Source organism: Tachysurus fulvidraco, chromosome 10, assembly GCF_022655615.1.
Source record: "Tachysurus fulvidraco isolate hzauxx_2018 chromosome 10, HZAU_PFXX_2.0, whole genome shotgun sequence".
Lineage (NCBI taxonomy): Eukaryota > Metazoa > Chordata > Actinopteri > Siluriformes > Bagridae > Tachysurus > Tachysurus fulvidraco.
The window spans coordinates 22,317,868-22,341,941 of record NC_062527.1 but is presented as its reverse complement, the minus strand read 5'-3'; the positions used below and the strand labels follow the sequence as shown (position 1 = coordinate 22,341,941).

The following is a 24,074-nucleotide window of genomic DNA, read 5'->3' as shown; positions in this document are numbered from 1 at the left end:
CACTCTACTTTGCTCTTTCACCACTGTCTTTTGTTGTGGTGCTGTTGTCCTTGTTTCAATTACTTTGGGTCCTTGTTTTACTTTCTTTATAGCCTCAGCATATGATATTCCTTCTGCCACTCTGACATTTTGTACTTTCACTGCATTCTTCCTTACTGAACAACCTCCATATCCTGCACCGTGCTCTCCTCCACAATTACAGCACTTTGGTTTAATACCTTGCCCACATTTACTATATTCATGCTCACCTCCACACCATGCAAATCTCTGATTTCCTTTACAAACTGCTGCTATGTGGCCAAAGCTTTGGCATTTGTAACATCTTAGTGGCGGGGGAACACATGGCCTGACATTGTAGCTCATAAAGCCTAAATATACTCTCTCAGGCAATTTGTTCTCAACAAAGTTTAACTTTACTGAGAGGCTGTCAGTCTTCTCATTATTTCTAAGGCACTTGAGCCGCCTGACATCCTTTACTGTTGCCCCAGATATATTTCTTAAGATTTTCTCAGCTGAAACATCAGTTGGGATCCCTGTTATCACACCTCAATTCTTCTGGGATTGAGCACACTACTTTGTGTCCAAGTAGTGATTTTAGTCCCAGGGCCATTTTTTGTTGTCTATCATCTGTACAGAACAATATCAGTTTGCCATCCCTCAATGTCTTTATACTTTCAACTGTTCCTAATTTTTCTATAAGTGCTTTTGTTAATTTCAATGGGTTTATGACATTTACGGACTCGGTAGCAAACTACAGCAAAACTTTATACACCTCTTTCCTCCTTCTTGTCTGGTGATTTCCCTTTTCACTTTCCGTATGTTGTTTGTTTTTGTGTATGCGTTATAGACCCGCCCACTCGCAGCCTCTATTGGTTCTGCCAGCTTTGCTGTCTGTTTTTTAGATTTCTTTCGTTTGAACAACCAATGAGTCTCACTGCATGAGGCTGGTGGACGCATGCGCTCTGAGGTCTTTCCTGTAAACAACTGTGTGTGTGTCAGAGTTGGAGCAGCCTCTCCGTTGGATCTGATGATTTCTCCTTATTAACAGATTTAAAGTGCCATCTCTCATCGCGGTGTGGTTCTTGTGAGTGGAGATGTTCTTTCCAGTCAGGTAGCTTAGTGGGTAGCACGTTCGCCTCACACCTGGTGGGTCGGGGTTCGATTCCCGCCTTTAAGTGTTAAAATGCAGAACATGTCGTCGATGGGAAAGAAAATTATTTAACAGTTTGATCCAAGAGCGATTTTTTTTTACTTTGCTATTGTGCACGTGCGTTGTAGTCTTTCATAAGGGCGTCATTAGCTGTCTGTGTTTATTTGAACGGAGACGCGCAGCGTGCACGCGCAGTCAGAGCGGGAGGCGTTTATCTATAACGTTAATCGGCTGAAAGACGCAAAGACGGCAACCAAAAAGCAGTGAAATGTCACTATTCTTATTACCAGAGTTGTAGCACAAACAAAATATTAATACAAACAATCCATTCAATACTAAATAAAAATAACATTTATTGATTTGTTCTTTGTCTTGTGAATATTAGTTTATTAATGACTGCATACATTGGACACACTGTTTGTAGAGAATACACACATACATGAACTGATCTGATTCAAGACTGGCATCATTACATCATGTATAAAATTTTGGTGTCCACTTTTGCCATTTTAAATAATACCATAACTTTTGGCTTACTATGTAGTCATATAATATATAATATAAAACTCTTCTTGTTTTAAATTCTCACTGAGGGCTAAAACCCCCTAAAGATAAAACCCTAGAACCGCTCATGATCAGACTAAACTAAAGAGAAAGTAAACACTTCCTTCAGTCATGGTGATGCTGTAATATAACCAAACAGATGGCAGCAGGACATTAAATTCACACTGGAAATGTTCTTCTGTCTCTGAGGTAAAGCTGAATTTTAAATTCTTCTCTCTCACTATTTTTGTTATTTTATTTTCTGTGAATTTTGGTGATTTCTAGAAATTTCTGTTGGAAAAAAAACTTGGCATTGATTTGAAAAGAATTGTGGGTTACATTGATCTAAATCGGTGGTCTGTTCTTTCAGCAGTTAATGTTCTAGACTCTGCTCTGTGTGATAAACACAATCACTGATCCTTAGCGGTTAGCACATTCGCCTCACACCTCCAGGGTTGGGGGTTCGATTCCCGCCTTCTCCTTGTGTGTGGAGTTTGCATGTTCTCGTGCCTCGGGAGTTTCCTCAAGGTACTCAGGTTTCCTCCCCCGGTCCAAAAACATGCATGGTAGGTTGATTGGCATCTCTGGAAAATTGTCCGTAGTGTGTGAGTGAATGAGAGTGTGTGTGTGCCCTCGATGGGTTTGCACTCCGTCCACGGTGTATCCTGCCTCGATGCCCGATGACGCTTGAGATAGGCACAGGCTCCCCGTGAGCCGAGAAGTTCGGATAAGCGGTAGAAAATGATTTTTTTCTGTGAATTTGGCTGATTTCTGCAGGCAGCGAATTCTAGATGTTCAAATTTGATCATTACATTCAAGTAACATTACCTGGGAAGTGGTTTGAGCGCAATGAAGGAGAATTCACTGTCTGCATAAATCTGGAGAATCGAATAAAACAGATGTTCATGACATCGTATTGTTGAATTATCAAGCACACTTTCATGTTTATGTGTTGAAAAAAAGATGAGGAGATCATTAAAAGAGAATCAGCGGTGGGTCATCAGGTAGTTTTAGCTGACGTCTTCAAGATAGAAAAAGTAGATAAGGCTCATGGGTAATGTAGTGTTTAGTTTACTGTCCGATTACTGTCTGAATTACAAATGAGAAAAAACAGTGCTTCCGAATGGCAAATCGAACGGGAAAATGAAATTCGTGTTTAAAATACAAATCAATGGATTTAATTTCGTGATCTATGTGACCAACTGTCGTGAGACTGGGTTGTTGTCAGAGTTAGTTCAGGTTGAGTTTTGTGATGTAACGAGTCTCTTATTATTCTGATACTCAGTAAAAACACTAAAACTTGAATCCTGATCCCTGTACAGCGTTTAGCAGAAGCTGTGATCCAGAACAACTAACATTTATCTCATTATACAAATGAGCAGTTGAGGGTTAAGTGTCATGATCAAACATAAAGCAAAGGCAGCGTGACATTGCTGGGATTTAAACCCATGACCTTCTGATCAGTAGACCATGTCTTACCCACTGAGGTCACACTGTACAGGTCAACACAGTATATTTACAAGTTGTTTTTACTTCAGTCTAAAAATTAAACCAGTGAAATTAAGAGACATTTGTAAATATTTGGATTCACTGAAGAGTTAAACACATGCTAAGCGCTATAGAAGTGTGTGTGACATCAGTCAGTTGTTCTGTAGCTTTTATTTCTAACGTGTCTCTGTTTGTTTGTTTCAGAAAATCTGCCAACACTCCACAAGAGTCTTCCAGACATCATGTCCCTCCTTTATATTTCCATCTTATGGCTCTGTGCCTGTGTGGGTGAGTGAGCAGGTTCTACAACACCAACAAGACAGAAGTGTCCTTCTGTTGAATCAAATATCACAACAATGTTTTGTCAAATGTTACAAATCCTGTAGATTGTAATGTTTCTCCCACAGACAGTGCAGAATCTCTGGTTACTGTATCAGCTGCAGAGGGTTCCACAGTCATCCTGCCGTGTAAACTGACTGAAGAGTTAAAACCAACATCAGTTATTAGGTGGCAGATCAATAAAGTCATTGTGTTTGAGAGAAGCAGTAATGGTACATATTCAGGTTCAGGATATGAAGGACGTGTGGATGTTCCTGTGGACGAGCTGCGTAAAGGAAACTGTTCCCTGGTGATGAAGACCGTCAGATTTACTGATGACGGTTTTTACAAAACCTTTACAATGGAACATGTGGACATTAACACTGCAGGACCGAAAGAAATTAACAATGTTACACTCTCAGTCTATGGTGAGTAAACTGTTCAGTGTAAAATATTGACTAATTATAGAAGTCACAGTGTCTCAGGTAACAGAGCTGGAAATAAGGAACAATAACAACATCTATTATATCAGTATAGATGTATAGATGCAATCAATACTTTATTTAGAGTTAACAGATGTTGTGTTAGAAAAATACACAAATACAGACATAAATAAGACGCAGACTAGGGCTGCGCGATAAATCGATTTTATCGAGTAACTCGAATGTGTAGTTTACATCGATTTGTTTGAATGAAAATCGGTTTTCTCTTTAACATCTCTTTAACACTTTAACTGATGCTCCCCTCTGGGCTCCTGTAGTCCCGAATGGGCTCAGCCCTCCTCCGCGCGTTTGCCATAGAGATAGACAAACAACATGGCAGCGAGCAGGGAAGAACTCATTCCCAAGAATGGCACAGTGTCATCTGTCATATGGAATTGGTTCGGTTTTGCGGCGTCAGACGCAGAACACACAACACCCCGCTGCAAAGTGTGTTTAAAGTCTGTTGCTAGCAAAGGTAGCAGTACGACTAATTTACTGCAGCACCTTAAACATTAAACAGAGGCATGCTGTCGAGTGGGAGAGATGAAAAAACAACCTACCGTATTAGAAACATTTACAAACTGTATCCAGTATGATAAGAAGGGGGCTGTTGGAAAGCGATCCTGGATGCAGAAAATTCCTGTTATACGCATCAACAAACATACTCTGTTGTGTATTGCGACTTAAGTAAAATAAAGCCGCATATTCACAGATTCGAGATTCCCAAGTCAATAACTAAACGCTCTTATTACACAAATAACACCTCTTTTTTATCGCAGTAAAGTAGAGAGGCAGCTACAACCCAATTTTCCTCAAAACAAGCTTTCCTCCACGTTGGACAAAATACATATAAAAAACATACTTCTATGTGCGAACACCTAAGAGACAGATTCCAATGGACCGTCAGCAAAGAGCAAAACCCGAAAAGGGAATACTTTAAAAGCAGTCAATAACCACTGTAATACTGAACTTTTTTTATATGAAAAATCATAAAAATTATACAAAAAGACATTTCCCCCAAATAAGTGTTGTAGTATAACTTTCAGGACATCAGTGGTGTGTGAGCTGAATTTGGTGACAGTACTTATAGTATTTCGTTTTGCAATTTGCAGACGGTCTCTTGGAATCTCTCACGTGTATGTAAATAAATATACAGGAAAAATCGATTTAAAGCGTAAATCGATTTTTTTGTGAAAATTTTTTTATTTTTATTTTTATTTTAGGCCATATCACCCAGCCCTAACACAGACAATTATTTTATTTGTAGAAAGTTTGTCAGAAAGGTTCAGGGGTCATCTGGGTGACATTAGAGATGTTCATCAGGACTGAGATCCTGCAGCAACAATTAAAAAAACTTTTACTTTCATGTGGACAAGAACAAGTGATCAGATATGAAGCTCACAGAACAACAAAAACATTCAGTTTCTATAAAAGAAATAAAAATATAAAGTTCCTAACATCAGATCATTTCCTAAAAGGTTTTTCTGTGTCTCTGAAGGTCTTCAGATATCAGCTTCAGTGGGTTCCACAGTTGTCCTCCCGTGTGATTGGAGTCATCTTTTCATCAAAACTCCTTACGTTAAGTGGTTTATCAATAAGAAGACCGTGTTTGAGCGAAAGGGTAAAGATTCATATCAGGGTGAAGGATATGAGGGTCGTGTGGACGTTCCTGAGGATGGGCTGCTTAAAGGAAACTGTTCCCTGGTGATGAAGAACATCAGTGTTAGTGATACAGAAATCTACATCAGCGCCATGTTAATTACAGACACACAGGAATCTGTCTTGGTCCAGAAGGTTAAACTGTCAGTTGTTGGTAAGTGGTTTAATCTCAGACAATACTGAGTACGACACACATCAGTACTGTAAGAAAAAAATGTGTTGTGTAAAAATAAGACGATGATGTTGAAGATCTTAATAAAGAACAAGAAGTTTAGTCGGTAGGAACCCTGAGCAAATCCTGCTCACGCATTTTATACTGTTTTCCTCTTTGTAGTTTAAATGAGATTCTACTTTGAATGTGTATTGAGCTAAAGATCTGAGTGTCTCCCAAATGGCTGGGTCACACCTTGTTATTTAGCCAGATGTCTATAAATGTTAATCACGTTCACGTATACCTTGTCTTGTTATTGTTACAATTGTTATCAGTCAAATAGTCCCTTTAAATGGTAATCGCGGTCACGCAGAGCTTGGCTTGGTACAGTATTGTTACAGTTATCAACCAAATGGTCACTTTAAATGGTAATCGCAGTCACGTAAACCCTTTGTTCATGGTGATCCATGATGTCCTGCTGCCGTTCCCATATTTATAAATGCATCAGGTTTAGACGTTTAGAGTCCTAAACGTATTACCTTATGATACTTGAACCTTTTTAGGAATGAGCTCTTTTAGATGTGTACCTTGGAGTGGAATTTGGGTGCAATTTCTGTAATTTCTTACAGTACACAAAGTTTAAAAAGTCTGGAAAGTTACTGAGTGACTTCAGCAGCATGTTTCCTGTAGATGTCAGTGTTTTTCAGTCCTGGTTGAGAGAGAACTACACAATTTAATGTTCCCACAGATCATTCTAAAGCTTTTCATGGCTGTGTTAGACTGAGTGAGGAGAACACACACCTCCTGTCCTGTATTTCACTACTGTTTCAGCACACACTCAGTCACTTCCTCTCAATAATCAACACTTAATCCTCATCTAAGAGCCTTGTGATCTGATAAAGTACTGAAATGGTTCTTAACCAATAACTCTGATCTGACATTGATAAAATATCTTCACTTTCCATTTCCAGTTGATTGAACATTATAAATGTAGAATAAATGAAAGTGACCCAGTGTTTGTGATCATTTCACTCTGAACAGGGTTTCATGGAAAAAGCAGTACATTAGGATGGAAAAAGGAACCTGGTTAGATTTTAATGACATGACAAGGGGGTGTGTCTAAAGTACAGGGCTTTTCTTAATCTGGTGTGAGCTCCAGTTCAAAACATCTCTTATTGTTCCTGGATAAACTTTAATAAAACACTTCATATTAATATAGCAGCACAACACTGATTATACCGTAAGGGGCTGGTGCATTGTGGATTGGGTGGCAGCCGAAGGCGGGGGCCTCGGCGACCCAATCCCCGGACACAGAATCTGGCTCTAGGGACATGCAATGTCACCACGCTGGGGGGGGAAGGAGCCTGAGCTGGTGCGGGAGGTTGAGAGATACCGACTAGAGATAGTTGGCTCTCTAGTGTCTTCTGTCTCCTCCTCTTCTTCACTGGAGCTCTCACTTTCGGGGGTCACCTGCTGCGTCTCCCCACCTTTGCCTCTTCCCATCTGGGATCGGGTCTGCATGTGTCTGTTTCTTTGGATGTCGCCCCATTTTTGTTTGTCTGACTTCTTCCGTGTCTTCCTTGTTCTTTGGATAATTTTAAATTGTTTCTTCGCTCGTTTCTGTTCCTCCACCAAGTATTTATATTCAAACTCCAATTCCTCCACCTTCATCTCCAGTCATGATGCTTGACATCGTAACTCCTCCATCGTCACATCTGCTTTCTGGCTTCGTTCCAGAGCTTCCTTTATTGCTCTTTCCTGCTGTTTCCAGGGGGGTCAGCTGCACTTCTCCCTCCAGTCTCACTCTTACTCCTCTCATATCGTTCGCGGGCTCCACATCAACTGGGGCCGCCCTTGGGCTTATGTCGTCATCGCTCACCATTTCCATTGGGGTGAGAGACTTTTGGTTACTCCGTCCTTTTATTCTCTCGCCGGGCATCTCTGTACCTTCCACCAGCTGTTGATGCCGTTGCCGCACCTGCTTGTTGCCTCGATAAGTGGGAGTCCCCTTCCTCCCATCGGGCATTAGCTTTCTCCACCTCCCTGTCCCAGTACAGGCGTCGGTATTCATCATCTTCCAGCACTTCCTCTCTTCCTCCTGTAGCCCCTTCTGGGCATTCTGGGTATTTTCTTTCTTCTCCTCTGCTGCCGCCCTTTACCATGGGAGGGCAGTCCTCTTGCTCTCCCTTGGGACGTTCTTTTTCTGCTGACGTCTGCCGGATTACTCCTCTGACTTGCCCTCCTATGATCTCCAGTTCTATTTCTTGTGTTTCACCTCCTTCTCCCAACTGTATTGATGGATCCCATTGTACTCGGATCTGTAATGTTCGTTATAAGATAGGGGTTGCAGCTGCTCCTCACATTCACCTGAGGGTTGGGCTGTAGCCTACTCTTACTCCTGTTCTTTACTCTGTTCTGCTTTTAGCTTCTTTAACCCTGTAAAGCCCACCGTTGTAGAATTACACCACCACCTTGTTTATTTGTCCAGTCACTTGGCCATAACCTCACCCTACCTGCAAATTTATTTATTTTTTTTTTTTTCCATGACTGGTTTTGTCAAGATCCGTATAAAATTCCTCAAAAAAGTTTCTGTGTTCATTACAATGTCTAGAACACATACATATTTAGTTAATTTGGAAAACTAGAGCTTATGTCCATGCTGTAATTCTACAACTTTGGGCCAAAGTGGTAGTCAAAATAGCCTGTGTACCTTATGCCTTACATAAAGACACTGCACTTCTTACATCATCACAAATCGATATTTAAACTGTAAGATGATTCATTGTAATTCATTTTTAAATGTGCTTTTCTGTTAAATTTATACTTATTTTCAATTAGACCATAATTACAGGGACAGGTGCAAATGGATATGCTGGATAATATGTAGATTTCTCTTTCAGTTAGTCTATTCTTCCAGTTTACTGTAATAGTGGATACACAAACACACTGTGTAGCAAGTGCAATGTTCGCCTGTGCTTTTCAGTAGAAAAGAGCTGTCTTAGGGCCTATCACTGCAACCAATCACAGACTTCCAACCACACCAAAAGTGACAGAACAAAAACAAAAGCAAAGCAGAAACAAAAACTCTCCTAAATATTTTCTTCTCAATACCCATATCAATAAATGCCCATTCATACATCATATTATTATGCACAGTAAGCAATCAACCCTGCAAATGAATGCCTAAATGCTCTGTATATCTGATCAGACAAAGTAAGTACAAATACAGAAATTCTGCTCCTAGCAGAGCCCAACATTGCACTATTACAACATTTTCCTAAAAAACTTACTAAAATGTAAAAAATTTAAACAAAAAAAATTTCACCATGCTTTTTACTTCTTCCCAGCATTTTATACTTACTCTCATCTTCCTGCATTTTACCTCATCAAACGTGCCTCCTTCAGGCCACTGCAATTCTCCTTTTGTCCGGTCTTGCCATTTTTTCCATGTACTGTACTTCTTAATTTCTTTTTCAGCCATCTTGTGCTTTATTATTACAATTGCAGCTGGAGTAATTAAGTTCTTTTACCTTTCTCCATCATGCACCCTTGTCTCGCCCTTGTGGCACTGTCACGTGGTTCTGTAATTATTGCAGTTGAATGTTTATTCTTTTTCTGGAAAACGTGGTTGTTCAGGATTCCTTTTAGTATAATTCTCAAGAAAGACAAGGCAGATATCAAGATCAGAGTATAAGTCCAATAAGTATAACTTCAATCAAAATAAAAATTAAATTAAAATTGATTAAAATCAAATCAACTGAACATTCAAATAATTACATACTCAACCAAGTATTGACCTATTCAATTATTAACTCACTAATAAATCAAATAAAATCAAATAAACAATCAATCAATCAAATAAACTACCAGTTAAATCACTGTTAAATCACTTAGATAAATAATCAAAACAAATTGTTAAGTTGTAAAAATTAAATTGTTGTTACATTGTCAAAAAGGAAAAAATACAAATAAAAAATAAAAGTGAAAAGAACAAATCAATTAAATTGTTGTTAACTTGTTGGTAATTGTCTCATCTAACGACCCACTTATAACATAATATAACTCTACACGGTTAGATAATGCTCCAAGTTTTCAGCTTCTAAAACCTCTAACACTCAGAAAAGAGAGAAATAAAAAACAACAATCTCATTGGAACCAAAACAATCTCTCTGTGTGTGTGTGTGTGTTACAAATGTCAAGGTGATTCTAGGCCTTACTGGCACAGAGTTACAGAAGCTAGAATGGAGGGTTTCTTTTACTGAAACAAAAACACTACATTAGGTTTTTATATGTCTTAATGTAATTATAAATCATATTGTAGTTATGTCTAGTCCTGTTATGAATTAAAAACAGATTTGTATGTATGAATATGCATATGTGTGGACCCAGGAAAACTAGCTGATTGTATAGATTTTCAGCTAATGGGATCCATATAAACAAACACAAACAACAAAAAAGTAAAATAAAATAAAACAAAGACAAAGACAAAAAATAAAATAAATAAAATAAAAATAACTTACACCTGGTGTAACACTACTAAAAAAACTTTCCCCAACAAAACAAACAAAACGTATGAAGTCAAAAAGAATGGCCCAAGAATTGTTTAAATTCTTTAAAAAACTTAAAATGATTTAATTTTATATGAATGGTTTTTCCCACTAGGCATTAGTATCTGCTCACAAAAAGAGAAAAAAAAACTCAGGAAAGTTCTGTGTGTATGTGTGTGTTTGGGAATTAAGTCATAACATTCACCTTGCCAGATGGCCCTTATCGATCCTCGTTAAAATCGTCTCCTTATTGGCTAAAGGGACGTCAGGGTCTTGCTCCTTATTACTGGCTGGCCCAACTGCCAAACAAATACCTGTTACCGGGTATTGGCTTCTAAGCTTGTCTATCTCTGCTCTATGGGGCATCTATTGGCTCATGTGAGCTGGACTACAAAAATGACACCGAATTTGTAGTTCATCAACTAGGAAGCGATAGTCGGAAAAAATTGACGGGAATAAACTCCGTGCACAGTCTTCGGTCAGAAAAATAACTATTGTAAGGCGAACACAGCAATTTGGATTAAAAGGCTTAGATACTTCTTGGACCCTTGGGGATTTATTAAAAAATATTGAAAACTATGAAGCAAGGTGAATCAGGTGAATCTTATTTTCACTCAGTGTGTCTCATACAGTTCTCTGCTATAACTGAATGCTTGTGTAACTTAAATAAATGTTATGTTCTGCTTGTGTGACTTAGCGCTTTTTTCCGTTGCAACTCATTTTATAAGATCTTATAAGTGCCATAAAACACTTCACAATTGCTTGTTTGTACTTTATCACACATCAAACTGGATCGTCATTCAGTTTGACAATACACAAATACACATGTGCAGATAAACAATTCATACACATTACACACCGTACACGTATCATTTATTAAATACTTATATGGCGTACACTTATTTATGAATACTCATTTGGCTCTGTCCACTTATCAATGTGTACGTTGCCGTATCCACTTATCATTGTGTATCGCCGTATACTTATGATGATAACGTGCACGTATATAAACACTTATAAATACTGGGTACTTTACCATACCCCAGGTACTTTACCGTACCCCCAGGGGGCCCCCACCAGCCCTACCTTATCTAGGGCCAACGCGTTTTCTCCACCTGCCCGTTCAGTCCCGGCTGTGAGTTATATACACACCGGCGGTACGCCACAGGAATTTTCAATCCTTAATACTAAAAATATAAGTAAGTAAAAAAATGTATACACCAGAATTCACTCATGAGTTTTTTTCTGTCACACACACACACACCCCTCACTCTGTCTCTCGCTCGCTCTTTCCGTGTGGGTGTCTCTCACGACAGAATGCACCCATGAGATTTTTGTTCTGCCACACACACACACCTCTCCCTCTTTCTCCGTGTGCGTGCCTCTCACGACAGAACTCACTCATGAGATTATGCCTGTCACACACACACACCTCTCTCTCTGTCTAAGTGTGTGTGTGCCTCTCACAACAGAATCCGCCCATGAGATTTTACCCTGCCACTCACACAGTCACAAATCAAAACAAAAAACAACTTTATCTATTGCCCTTCTCATCCAGTTATTATACTGATTATACTGTATTTCACCCTTAAGAGTTCTTGACTTCAAGGGCAGCTGTCCGCCTCCCAGGGCCACCCCTCCCTTTTCAGGTCACAGATTCACTACGCACAGACTTCGAATATAACAGGCGTCTGCTTACCTTAATATTATGGCCGGCCTCTGTGACCCTTCAGAGAGAGTGGTCCTGGTCCCGGACACAGGTCACGCTAGCCCCTTTGAAGTCCCATCTGGGGTGCCATTAGATATGTCGGAACTCAGAGCCGGTCTCCAAGTCGACACATCACTGGGTGATCTCTTCTCTTAGGCCTTTAGTTAAATTTCACTGTTAACTCTATAATTACTACAAAAATACTGAGAAAACTCCTCAGACCTGGATGAGAATGAGCAAACTTCTTTATTATGGTCAATCAGCCAACAAATTATAAATTGCCAAATTCAAAGTAACAAATGAAAACCCCCTAAAAGAGCATGTCATGCAAAATCAATCAAGAAAAGCAAGAACTCTCGCGACGTCCTTGCAAAAATAAAAACCACCCACCTTGACACGCGGACACGGGCATGCGCCCGCGTGCGCGCGCACGCGCCCCCACACGCACACACACACCTTCACCCCCGAAGAACCAAAAAAACCTCAGATATCTTCTCAATATATACCCTGGCGCTCCTAGGAGCCCAGGTGCCATATCACCTTATTTACCGGAATCATCTCCTATGTTTTCTAAATACACTGACCCAATTTCCCCTTATTTCCCATTACCTTTCACCCATATGCCCATTTATGGATTTTCCTTCCCTTATTTTTCATGACCTCAGACTAAACACCTGGGCCTTCTTCAGTCTGCACAACAAGTTTATGAGCACCACATGCCCATATATGGATTTTCCTTCCTTTAGTTCTCAGGGCCTAGGTCTGTGGACCACTGTTTTTTTCATTCTACATAACATGTTATTGCTATGGACCAAGGTCTGAGAACCATGGTATTCTTCATTTTCCATAACAATTTATGAGCTAAGGTCTGGGAACAATGGTATTTTCCCTTCTACATAACAAGTTGTTATTACAAATGTGCTCAGACTGACTAGGCCTAACAGCCCCGAATCTGGTTGCAATAAACATCTTTGGCCTACAACATCACCTACATATGTCTTATGACAGCAATTGTAATATTTTGCAAGGCCTAATACTTTACTTTGGTTATAGTATTGTAAGGAATAATATTTTAATTATTTCTACTAAGATTTTTTTTCCAACATTGGGCTCGCCTCCACGCACAGCTTGGGCTCTGGAACCCAACTCCTTGAGAGAGGCTGGACTCTTTACTACTCTGGAGTTGCCCACGATGAGAGGCGGTGGGCTGGTATGGGCTTGCTCATAGCAACCCAGCTCAGCCGCCATGTATTGGAGTTCACCCCGGTGAACGAGAGGGTCGTTTCCCTGCGCCTTTGGGTCGGGGATAGGTCTCTCACTGTTATTTGTGCTTACGGGCCAAATGGCAGTGTAGAGTACCCGACCTTCTTGGCGTCTCTGGGAGGGGTGCTGGAAATTGCTCCGACTGGGGACTCCATCATTCTATTGGGGGACTTCAACGCTCATGTGGGCAGCGACAGTGACACCTGGAGGGGCGTGATTGGGAGGAATCCCCCCCCCCCCCCCCCGTCCCCAGATCTGAACCCGAGTGGTGTTCTGTTATTGGACTTCTGTGCTAGTCATAGTTTGTCCATAACGAACAGCATGTTCAAGCATAAAGGTGTCTATCATTGCACGTGGCACCAGGACACCCTAGGTCGGACGTCGATGATCGACTTTGTGGTTGTTTCATCTGACCTCTGGCCGTATATCTTGGACACTCGGGTAAAGAGAGGCGCGGAGCTGTCAACTGATCATCACCTGGTGGTAAGTTGGATCCGATGGCAGGGGAGGAAGTTGGACAGACTTGGCAGACCCAAACGTACTGTGAGGGTCTGCTGGGAATGTTTGGCAGAGTCTCCTGTCAGAGAGATCTTCAACTCCCACCTCCGGCAGAGCTTCAACCAGATCCCGAGGGAGGTTGGAGACATTGAGTCCAAGTAGACCATGTTCTCCACTTCCGTTGTCGACGCAGCTGCTCGGAGCTCTCCGCTCTCCGATGCCTGTCGTGGCGGCAACCCCCAAACCCGGTGGTGGACCTCGGATGTAAGGGATGGCGTCAAGCTGAAGAAGGAGTCCTATCGAGCCTGGATGGCTCGGGGGACTCCGGAGGCAGCTGAGAGGTATCGGAGGGCCAAGCGAACTTCAGCCCGGGTGTGGGGGGTGCTCTGGGAGTATGGGGACCACTGGATTTTTTGCAGATGATGTTGTTTGCAGTGTGCTTTGTTGTTTGCAGTGTGATGTTGTTTGCAGTGTGCTTTAACTCTCTACATTTAATTATATTGTCTTCTGGTAAATTAGGTTCCTGTCTTTTGTATACTATCTGCTTACCTCACTTTGTTCTAGAGTAGTGTGATTTGAATTGTGTTATGTTCCATACCATTGTTGATTTTATAGTGTTGGTCTTTGTTGTTCCCCCAGCTGATTAATCAGGAGTAGTTTCAGTCTCCCTTAAGGTGTGAATTGGGGGCAGGGCTTACCTATTCAAATTGAAGGTGAACGAGCCTACTCTTCAGTGGGCTTTAACTCTCTACATTTGACTCTTCTTTGTTCTGGCACCAAGGTGGTGGAATGAACTTCCCCTAGAGGTCCGGACAGCTGAGTCACTGCCTATTTTCAAGCGGCGATTGAAGACCTACTTATTCAGGAAACACTTCAACTAGCACTTCTTTCCTTATCTTTTGCATTAAAAAAAAAAAACCTTTGACACTTTTTCATTGTAACTTTGAACAAATGTTTTAAACTCATGGTATCTTAAGTATGTAACCTAGTGAACCAGCATTAATGTATTCAATGTTAGAGATTTAAGCACTTATGTACGTCGCTCTGGATAAGGGCGTCTGCCAAATGCTGTAAATGTAAATGTAAATGTTGTCCTGTTGGCTTCTTCAAATCAGGACCTCCAGCGTGCACTGGGACGGTTTGCAGCCGAGTGTGAAGTGGCGGGGATGGGAATCAGCACCTCCAAATCCGAGGCCATGGTTCTCAGCCAGAAAAGGGTGGCTTGTCTGCTTCAGCTTGGTGGAGAGTTCCTGCCTCAAGTGGAGGAGTTTAAGTATCTTGGGGTCTTGTTCACGAGTGAGGGAAGGATGGAGCGGGAGATCGACAGGCTGATCGATCGGTGTATCTACTGCAGTGATGCGATCGATATACCAGTCTGTTATTTACCAGTCGATCTACGTTCCTACCCTCACCTATGGTCATGAGCTTTGGGTCATGACCGAAAGGACAAGATCCCGGATACAGGCGGCCGAAATGAGTTTCCTCCGCAGGGTGGCTGGGCGCTCCCTTAGAGACAGGGTGAGGAGCTTGGTCACTCGGGAGGAGCTCAGAGTAGAGCTGCTGCTCCTCCACATCGAGAGGAGTCAGCTGAGGTGGCTCGGGCATCTGTTCCGGATGCCTCCTGGATGCCTTCCTGGGGAGGTGTTCCGGGCATGTCCAACCGGGAGGAGGCCCCGGGGAAGACCTAGGACATGCTGGAGGGACTATGTCTCTCGGCTGGCCTGGGAACACCTCCGTATTCCCCCGGAAGAGCTAGAGGAAGTGTCAGGGGAGAGGGAAGTCTGGGCATCCCTGTTTAGACTGCTGCCCCCGCGACCTGGTCCCAGATAAGCGGTAGAGGATGGATGGATGGATGGATGGAACACTGATTATTATTTAAGGATCAGTGATGACATCATCTTCATGTATGGCTGAAAAACACTGAACAATATCAGTAAATGTAGTCTGATGTTTGATAGATTTTCTTCGAGGACACGTTTTCCTCAGCGCTGTACTGATATCTCTGTGTGGTTTAATGTGTGTTTTAGAGAACAGTGTTAATGAGAGAGGATCAGATGATACAGACTCACACCAGACTGGAGGGAACAACTGGATTATTTTATATGTTGGGATCGTAATCATCATCATCATCATCATCTGTGTGTCTGTGTACTACAGCAGGGTGAAAGGTAAAACTGGTTAAAATTGTTATTTTAAATTGTATGGTAATTGTGTTTAACATGTGTCTAAGTTTATTGTCTAATATTATAATTTTGAAATATCATTTTGAAATATCATTTTCAAATATCAATTTCATCATTATCAGTATCTTCATGTCTCAGACATGCCACAAATACAGTGAACAGGTACGAAAACATTCAAATAAAAAAAAATTAAATAAAATTGTGACCACTTTAGGGGGCACGGTGGCTTAGTGGTTAGTCGTTCGCCTCACACCTCCAGGTTTGGGGGTTCGATTCCCGCCTCCGCCTTGTGTGTGTGGAGTTTGCATGTTCTCCCCGTGCCTCAGGGGTTTCCTCCGGGTAATCCGGTTTCCTCTCACGGACCAAAGACATGCATGGTAGGTTGATTGGCATCTCTGGAAAATTGTCCGTAGTGTGAGTGAATGAGTGTGTGTGTGTGTGTGTGTGCCCTGCGATGGGTTGGCACTCCGTCCAGGGTGTATCCTGCCTCGATGCCCCCTGAGATAGGCACAGGCTCCCCGTGACCCGAGAAGTTCGGATAAGCGGTAGAAAATGGATGAATAAATGAATGAATGTGACCACTTTTTTGTTGTTAATCAAAAAAACATCATTGGATTTTGATTGTAGTTCATGTGGGGAGTTTACAGAAACATGGCAACCCTCCCTGGGTCAATGTCATTTTAAAGGTACATTACAGAAATTTTGGTCAGAAAAAGCCTCAAAGTTTTTTTTTTTTTTTTTTAAACTTTATACTTCTGGACATTCTGTGGTACTTTTATTTTCTGTGTTATTTTTATTTCCATTTCATTGAGCAGTTTTTTTGAGCACAGAGAATGATCTTGATGTGCAGGTGAAAGTTCAGACTGAGATGGAGGGAAGGGGCTCAGTGGGATTTCTATAAATGACTAAGACGAGGTTCAAACACAAACAAACCTGTTTCAGTCACATAATACACTCGTGTTGAGGTCGTGACTTACATCAGTATTATTTATTCACTATTTTCCAGGTTCTATGTGTTAGGAACAAAGAGAAAAAACTGGACTTTTACATTAAAGTAAAAACATGTGTTTTTTTCAGTCACCATCACACACTCAGTCTGAAGTGTTCTATCTCTTACACTAATATTATTTATTTATAGGATTTATTATCAGTTATTAATATAATATGAAGCCACAATAATAAGCCAAGTGTTTAAGGGGATTAAATTAGAAATGTGACAAGAAAAGTGTGAAATATTCTAATAAATGTAAGTGAACAGAATTCAGTAAACAGAACAGTGCAGTTAATGTCAAAGTTTAGACAATAAACAGGAAAAAACTGTTCAGTGTTTCTTCATCATCTGAATCTGAATCTCTCTACAGGATGGAAACGGACATCATCACAGTGGTAAGTACAACACAACGTCCGACAGTGTGACATACACAACAGTCAACACACAACCACAGAGTTAATGACCAACACAAGGTGGCACCAATTATTTATTTCATTTCTATCTCTTTTCTTTAGAGATGAACTTTGGCATTTTTTACATGGTATAAAGTTGTTTTTTTTCTTCTCCTCTCCTTTCCTCTCTCGGATGGTCTGCTCTGATCTCATCATTGACTTCAGATCATCTTAAACTTCATCCCTGCACCACTGAGCTGACGTTCATCTTTGGAGCTTCATCACCATGTCAGGATCTTCTGATTTACTGCAGAGTGTTCCATTGCAATTAACCACCTTAAATACCTTTTCTCATGATTGGATTCACCTGCCTATGAAGTTCAAGGCTTAATGAGCTCACCAAACCAATTGTGTGTTCCAATTAATCACTGCTAACTAGTTACAGATATTCAAATCAATGTCTGGACTCAGCCCGGACTTTTGGCCACGTGCCTTTTGTTTATCTCTCTGGTGTCTGCCCCGCCTTCGTCTGCCCCTCCCTGTCTCCACACCTGATCCTTATTGTGTCATCATTGTCTTTTTATATTTAAGTGAGCGGAATCATTAGTTACGTTTACCCCTTCGTTATGTCTAGTCTTTGTTAAGTGTCGTCATTTGTATTGCTTTTGTTATCGTCTTTTTGTCTTTATCTTCATTATTTATTAATAGGGGTGTAGAAAATATCAATACACATGAGTATCGTGATATTTTGTTTGGCTATATTGTATCGATTCTCAAAAACAAAATATCGATATTTCTAAAAAAAAAAAATTATACAGATTCATGGCAGTTTCATTTTGTTCCGTTTGTATCCCAACCGCTAGATTGCAGTCTTCTTATCTCTGAACTTAAACAGTGACAGGAAGTAACACGTTAATGGAGATTTAGGATAGCTCCTCCCCTGCGAAAATACGGACGTACTCACAAACGTTTCACTTACAACGGTTTATTCCTCCGTACACAGGAAAAACCTCCGTAATAACATGTTACTAAAACAAAAAATACTTATTAGTATGAGAAAATGAAAATAAAAGAGAATATCGGTTGCAGCATCAGACTTCCACACACGTGCTGTTATAACTGAAGCGTGCACACTTTTGCGCATGCGCACATCCAACTAGTATAACAGTAATAAAGCAACGGCACATTGCTCTTAAAGGGGTAGCACCACTCCACTCGTTACAAAGTACTAGCATAACGGCGCGCTACTAATGTTAACGTTAAAATAGTTCGCTATATATATGAAGATGCGCATAGAAGTGCCCTGACATCTGAGCATATTGACCAGTTTATCTTTCTTCAGAAAAACCTTGACATTAAATAAAAAGACAAATATAAATACAAATCAAAGAAACCTGTAAAATCCAAGTTTAAAGGTTCTGAGAATGTTCAACATCTGTAAATATTTTATTGTTTATATTTGTTTTGTTTTCTTTAGGAATCCTCCAAGCACTTAATTTTTTCATTGATATTAAGCAGGGTCTAAAAATATATATGGTCTGTTTATAACAGCTAACATTTAATACATTTAATTTAACACATTTAATACATGTAAGAAATGTACTTTTTTCCCCCTTTATTCATACTGCACATAAAGTGGTTTAATCATATTGAATGTTACAGGGGCTAATTAATGCAAATGCAGTTCCCACTGTGTTCTGTTTAAATAAGATTTTTTTGTTCTAAGGTTTGCATATGCTGGTGTTCTTAACAGCTTCCCTAAAACTTTATCCTATAATTAAAATAAGAAATATCCCAATCTATCGCCTTGCTTACAATATCGCAATGTATCGCAACATATCGTATCGCAACCCCGTATTGTGATTCGTATCGCCAGATTCTTGCCAATACACAGCCCTATTTATTAAACCCCTTTCATTTGAAGCTATCCTGCATACGGGTCTGTCTCCTTCCATCCTCGGTTGTGACGATCAACAAAATGGCAAGGGTGCCCAAATTTATGCACCGTCTAATTTTGTTTCGATGCATATCGTCAATTACTGTTAATCCAGTTAACCTCATTTCACTACTGAAATATTACTGATCCAAATATTTATACATGAAAATCATGGAAATTGTCAGGGGTGTCTAAACTTTTGCATACGGCTGTAGTTGAGGAGGAATTTACATTTACAAAAACTGAGGACAAAACTGATTTATTCATAAATTAATTGGTTCCCTCCCTCTTTCCCTCACTCCCTCACTCACTCACTCACTCACTCACGGGAAATAAAATAAAAATAAAAACTGCCCTCAAAAGGGTCATGTGTGATGAATTTCCTGAGGCAAAGGATGACTTTATGTTTATTTTTCAATGTCAAGAGGACATGGAAACATTTTTGTCCTACTGCATTGATGAAAAAGGCTTGAAGAGGTCAATGCCATGTTCTGTGAGTGAGGGAGGGAACCAATTAATTTATGAATGAATCAGTTGAATAAATAAGTTTTGTCGTGTGTGTGTCTGTGTGTGTGTGTGTGTATTTTACATGACTAAACATGCTATGCATTAGGTAGAAAAAGAAAACAAATACATAAGTGTACAGTAAATAAGAAACACTTATTCTCATGTATGAGAGATAGTGACAGAAATATTCATCAGTTATTCCATGAGTTCAATTATTTGAGTGGGTTACAACAACACACACAAATAGAGCAAAGAAATAGGGTTTATTCCAAAGAACCACAACACACATGATGTGTCCAGTGTGTGTAAGTCTGTGCCACTAGGAGAGGAACCTGACATGATCTGTTGTAGATCTTACAAAACAAACATTCACCTTAATGTTTGATGTGTTGTGGTCACTGGGATGATTATCTGAGTTACTTCAATACATTTCAAAGATGCATACATACTTCAAAGCATGTGTTTAATTACAGATTATTTATCCAGCAACATGGACATTTACTTTCCTTTCCTCAAACACACCACATGTTCTCTTCTTCTTCCAAGTCAAGAAGCTTTTATTCTCATTACTACCATATATACAGTATCTGTTGCAATACACAGTGAAATGAGACAATGTTTCTCCAGGATCCTGGTGTTAAATAGAACAAAGACAGGGCTAAGGTCTTAGTAAGTTATTGTGGTGCGGCTTGGACGATACGCGAACTGTAGGGGGTCCAGTGAGGGTGGTAGCTTGGTCTTGATGTGCCTCATGAAAAGCTTCTCGAAGCACTTTATAACGATGGGTGTGAGTGCAACGGGACGATAGTCCTTGAGGCAGGACACTGTAGACTTCTTTGGGATGGGGACAATGGTGGTAGTCTTGAGGCACAAAGGGACAACGGTGTTGCTCAGGGAAATGTTGAATATGTCAGTGAAGACATCCGCTAGCTGTTCTGCACATTCCCTGAGTACTCTGCCAGGAATGTTATCTGGTCCAGCAGCCTTCCATGGATTAACTCTGCATAGAGTTCTCCTCACGTTGGCCATGGATAGGCAGAGTACTTGGTCGTCGGATTGAGGGATGGACTTCCTTGCCGTTACATTGTTCTGCACTTCAAACCGAGTGTGGAAGTCGTTCAGTGCACCTGGGAGGGAGTCATCGCTATCACAAGCAGGTGAAGCTGACTTGTAGTTTGTGATCGCCTGTATGCCCTGCCACATGTGCCGGTTGTCTCCGCTGTCCTGGAAGTGGCTGTGGATTGTCTGGGCATGTGCGTCAGGTGACTCCTGCTGGCCAGGTTTTCACCTGCTTCAGAACCGGTTTAGAGAATCTGGGGCGTGGTCTATATGCTGAAATTAGCATAACAGAGATGTGGTCTGAATAGCCAAGGTGGGGGCGGGGCTCCGCACGATACGTGCCGGGAATATTTGTGTAAACAAGATCTAGTGTGTTTTCCCCTCTCATTGCAAAGTCCACATGTTGATGAAATTTAGGGAGCACTGATTTGAGATTTGCATGATTGAAACCTCCGGCGATGACAAACAGTCCATCAGGGTGAAAATTCTGCAGATCGCTAATAGCCTCATAGAGTTCACATACAGCCTCTTTAGCATTAGCACTTGGGGGAACGTACACTCTGACAATGAAAACCGTGTTGAATTCCTGTGTTAAATAAAATGGCTTGAACCTAACAGTCACAAACTCCACTAATTATGAACAGTAGCTAAAAACAAGCACATAGTTCTTACACCATTCCGTGTTGATGTTAACCCATGGAAGCTCATCCTATTGAAACTGTGTCTGTTCCCTGAGTAGTGATATCAAAAAGTAAATGCATGAGAAGTTCTATAAATAATCTTACCGTAAATAGGCCAGAAAAATGCCTTTCCTCCTCCTCCTCCTCCTCCTCTTCCCTACCACATGCTGCTCCACACATTCCACCTGAACAGCCCAAGCCGGGGCCACAACACGTTAGTTTATTACATCTGTAATTGCTTCACAGAACAGACATGAATCTATTTAAACTACAGGAAAAATAATCAGTGAACAGTGTTTATTTCAAATAGCCACTATGAATTCATTCAACAATTTCAGTGAAAGGATCATCTCATATAATGGCAAAGGCACAGAAAATGTGGGGAAGGTCGGTTGTTTCAGGTGAAGGCCAAGACAAAGGGAGGAAGATGAGTTATGAACTAAGTTATGAATGGCATTTAACAAGATTTCTTGATAAGAAACAGACTAGGGAGTGAGACAAGTGTAAACACGACACAAATAACCATTTAAAGAACACTAAAAGCAGCAAACACAAGAAAATAAACTGTAGGAATGCATTAGACCACACACACATTAAAGTACTAAAAACTGTAGGAATGCATTTTAAGTCAAGAAGCTTTTAGTGTCATTTCAACAATATATATATATATAGCTGTTACAGTACACAGCAGGGCTCTCATGTTTTGGCAAGACAGGCAAGAGTGACATCTCCAACCCCCCACCCAAGCACAACACTGGGGGCGGTGTTGTGTTTGGTAAGGATCACTGAACACAATTTAACCAAATACAAAGTATTTATTCAATTTTATTAATTTGTGTGTGTGTGTTTGTGTGTGTGTGTGTGTGAGAGAGAGAGAGAGAGAGAGAGAGAGAGAGAGAGAGAGAGAGAGAGAGAGATTAAGACTGGTGTTGTTTTGGTGTTATTTTAAATCTTACCCATATACAATTGTACTATTTTCTGATTGGCTATTGTGTAGCCTCTCTTTTTTTGATTGCCTGATAAGTGTCAGGCCCGACTAAGAACTGAGACACGCTTGATTCCTGCCCAGTTCCATAGAGACAGCGGTGCGGACTGATACATTTTGGGTGCTGCGGCATATTAAATATATGATAAGTAGTCAAAAAAAATTTCTGCATGAGAAATATGATGTGTGGCGGGAGAATGTGACAAAAGACCCAAATGAGGGACTGTCAGGCTCAGTGCATGATACTTTAGAACCCTGCAAGTGTTAAACTTAAAACTAACCACCACAATACTCCAGTTCTCATAAAAGACTGAAAGCCATGATAAATTTTACATCCCAACTGTATCTACAGCTATATCTTTACATGTTTTTTTATTAAACACTGAATTATTAATTTCTCACTTTATCTGTTTAATGTCCTTTAATCTAGCCGTGGGGGTCACAGTGCAGTGACTTCTGTGCCAGTCCCAAGCCCGGATAAATAGAGAGGGTTGCGTCAGGAAGGGCATCCGGTGTAAAACAGTGCAAAATTTAACCATGCGAATCGTCAGTACGAATTTCATACCGGATCGGTCGAGGCCCGGGTTAACAACGACCGCCATTGGCGTTGTTGACCTACAGGGCACCGGTGGAAATTGGGCTACTTTTGGTCGAAGAAGTAGAGGAGGGAGGAGAGTGCACAGACAGAGAGAGAAGAAGAAAGGTAAGAGTGTAGGACTGAGAATATGAACTCTGAATGTTTTTACTATGACAGGGAAAGTTAGAGAGCTGGCTGATTGAGAGAAGGAAGGTGGATATACTGTGTGTACAGGAGACCAAGTGGAAGGGTAGCAAGGCTCGTAGTATAGGAGCAGGATTCAAGCTGTTTTATTATGGTGTGGATAGTAAGAGAAATGGGGTAGGTGTGGTCCCGAAGGAGGAGTTTATGAGGAATGTTCTGGAGGTGAAGAGAGTGTCAGACACGGTGATGAGTCTGAAGTTAGAGATTGAAGGGGTGATGTTGAATGTTGTTAGTGGTTATGCCCCACAGGTAGGTTGTGAGTTAGAGGAGGAAGAGAGATTCTGGAGTGAATTAGATGAGGTGATGGAGAGTATTCCCACGGGTGAGAGGGTGATAGGAGCGGATTTTAATGGACATGTTGGTGAGAGGAACACAGGTGATGAGGAGGTGATGGGCAAGTTTGGAGTTAAGGAAAGGAACCTTGAGGGACAGATGGTAGTGGACTTTGCTAAGAGGATGGACATGGCTGTGGTCAACACTTATTTTCAGAAGAGGGAGGAACATAGAGTGGAGAGTAGGAGAACACAGGTAGACTACATCCTTTGTAGAAGAGGCAATCTGAAAGAGATTAGTGACTGTAAAGTGGTAGTGGGAGAGAGCGTAGCCAGACAGCATAGGATGGTGGTGTGTAGGATGACTCTGATGGTCTGTAAGAGGAAGAGGTCAAAGATAGAGAAGAAAACTAAGTGGTGGAAGCAGAAAAAAGAAGAATGTTGTGAAGAATTTAGACAGAAGTTGAGGCAGGCTCTGGGT

At 40.8% G+C, this 24,074-nt stretch overlaps 2 protein-coding genes across 5 annotated transcripts in view; one reads left to right on the top strand and one right to left on the bottom strand.

The window, feature by feature from the left end:
* The window catches only part of LOC113656605, a 202,459-nt gene that overhangs the window by 100,711 nt on the left and 77,674 nt on the right, over window positions 1–24,074 (bottom strand). The window lies entirely within an intron of this gene.
* On the top strand, window positions 1,637–19,305 carry LOC113647087. Of its 4 annotated transcripts, none has more exons than XM_047819965.1 (8): window positions 1,637–1,903; window positions 3,386–3,469; window positions 3,589–3,927; window positions 5,480–5,794; window positions 15,835–15,975; window positions 16,113–16,152; window positions 17,352–17,376; window positions 17,599–19,305. In XM_047819965.1, the coding sequence occupies exons 2-8, from the start codon at window positions 3,424–3,426 to the stop codon at window positions 17,632–17,634; spliced, it is 942 nt and encodes a 313-aa protein (XP_047675921.1). In that variant the 5' UTR covers window positions 1,637–1,903; window positions 3,386–3,423; the 3' UTR covers window positions 17,635–19,305. The 4 variants fall into 4 exon arrangements, with proteins under 4 accessions (XP_047675921.1, XP_047675922.1, XP_047675923.1 ...); XM_047819966.1 differs by having other exon boundaries at window positions 17,497–17,626; XM_047819967.1 differs by lacking the exon at window positions 16,113–16,152.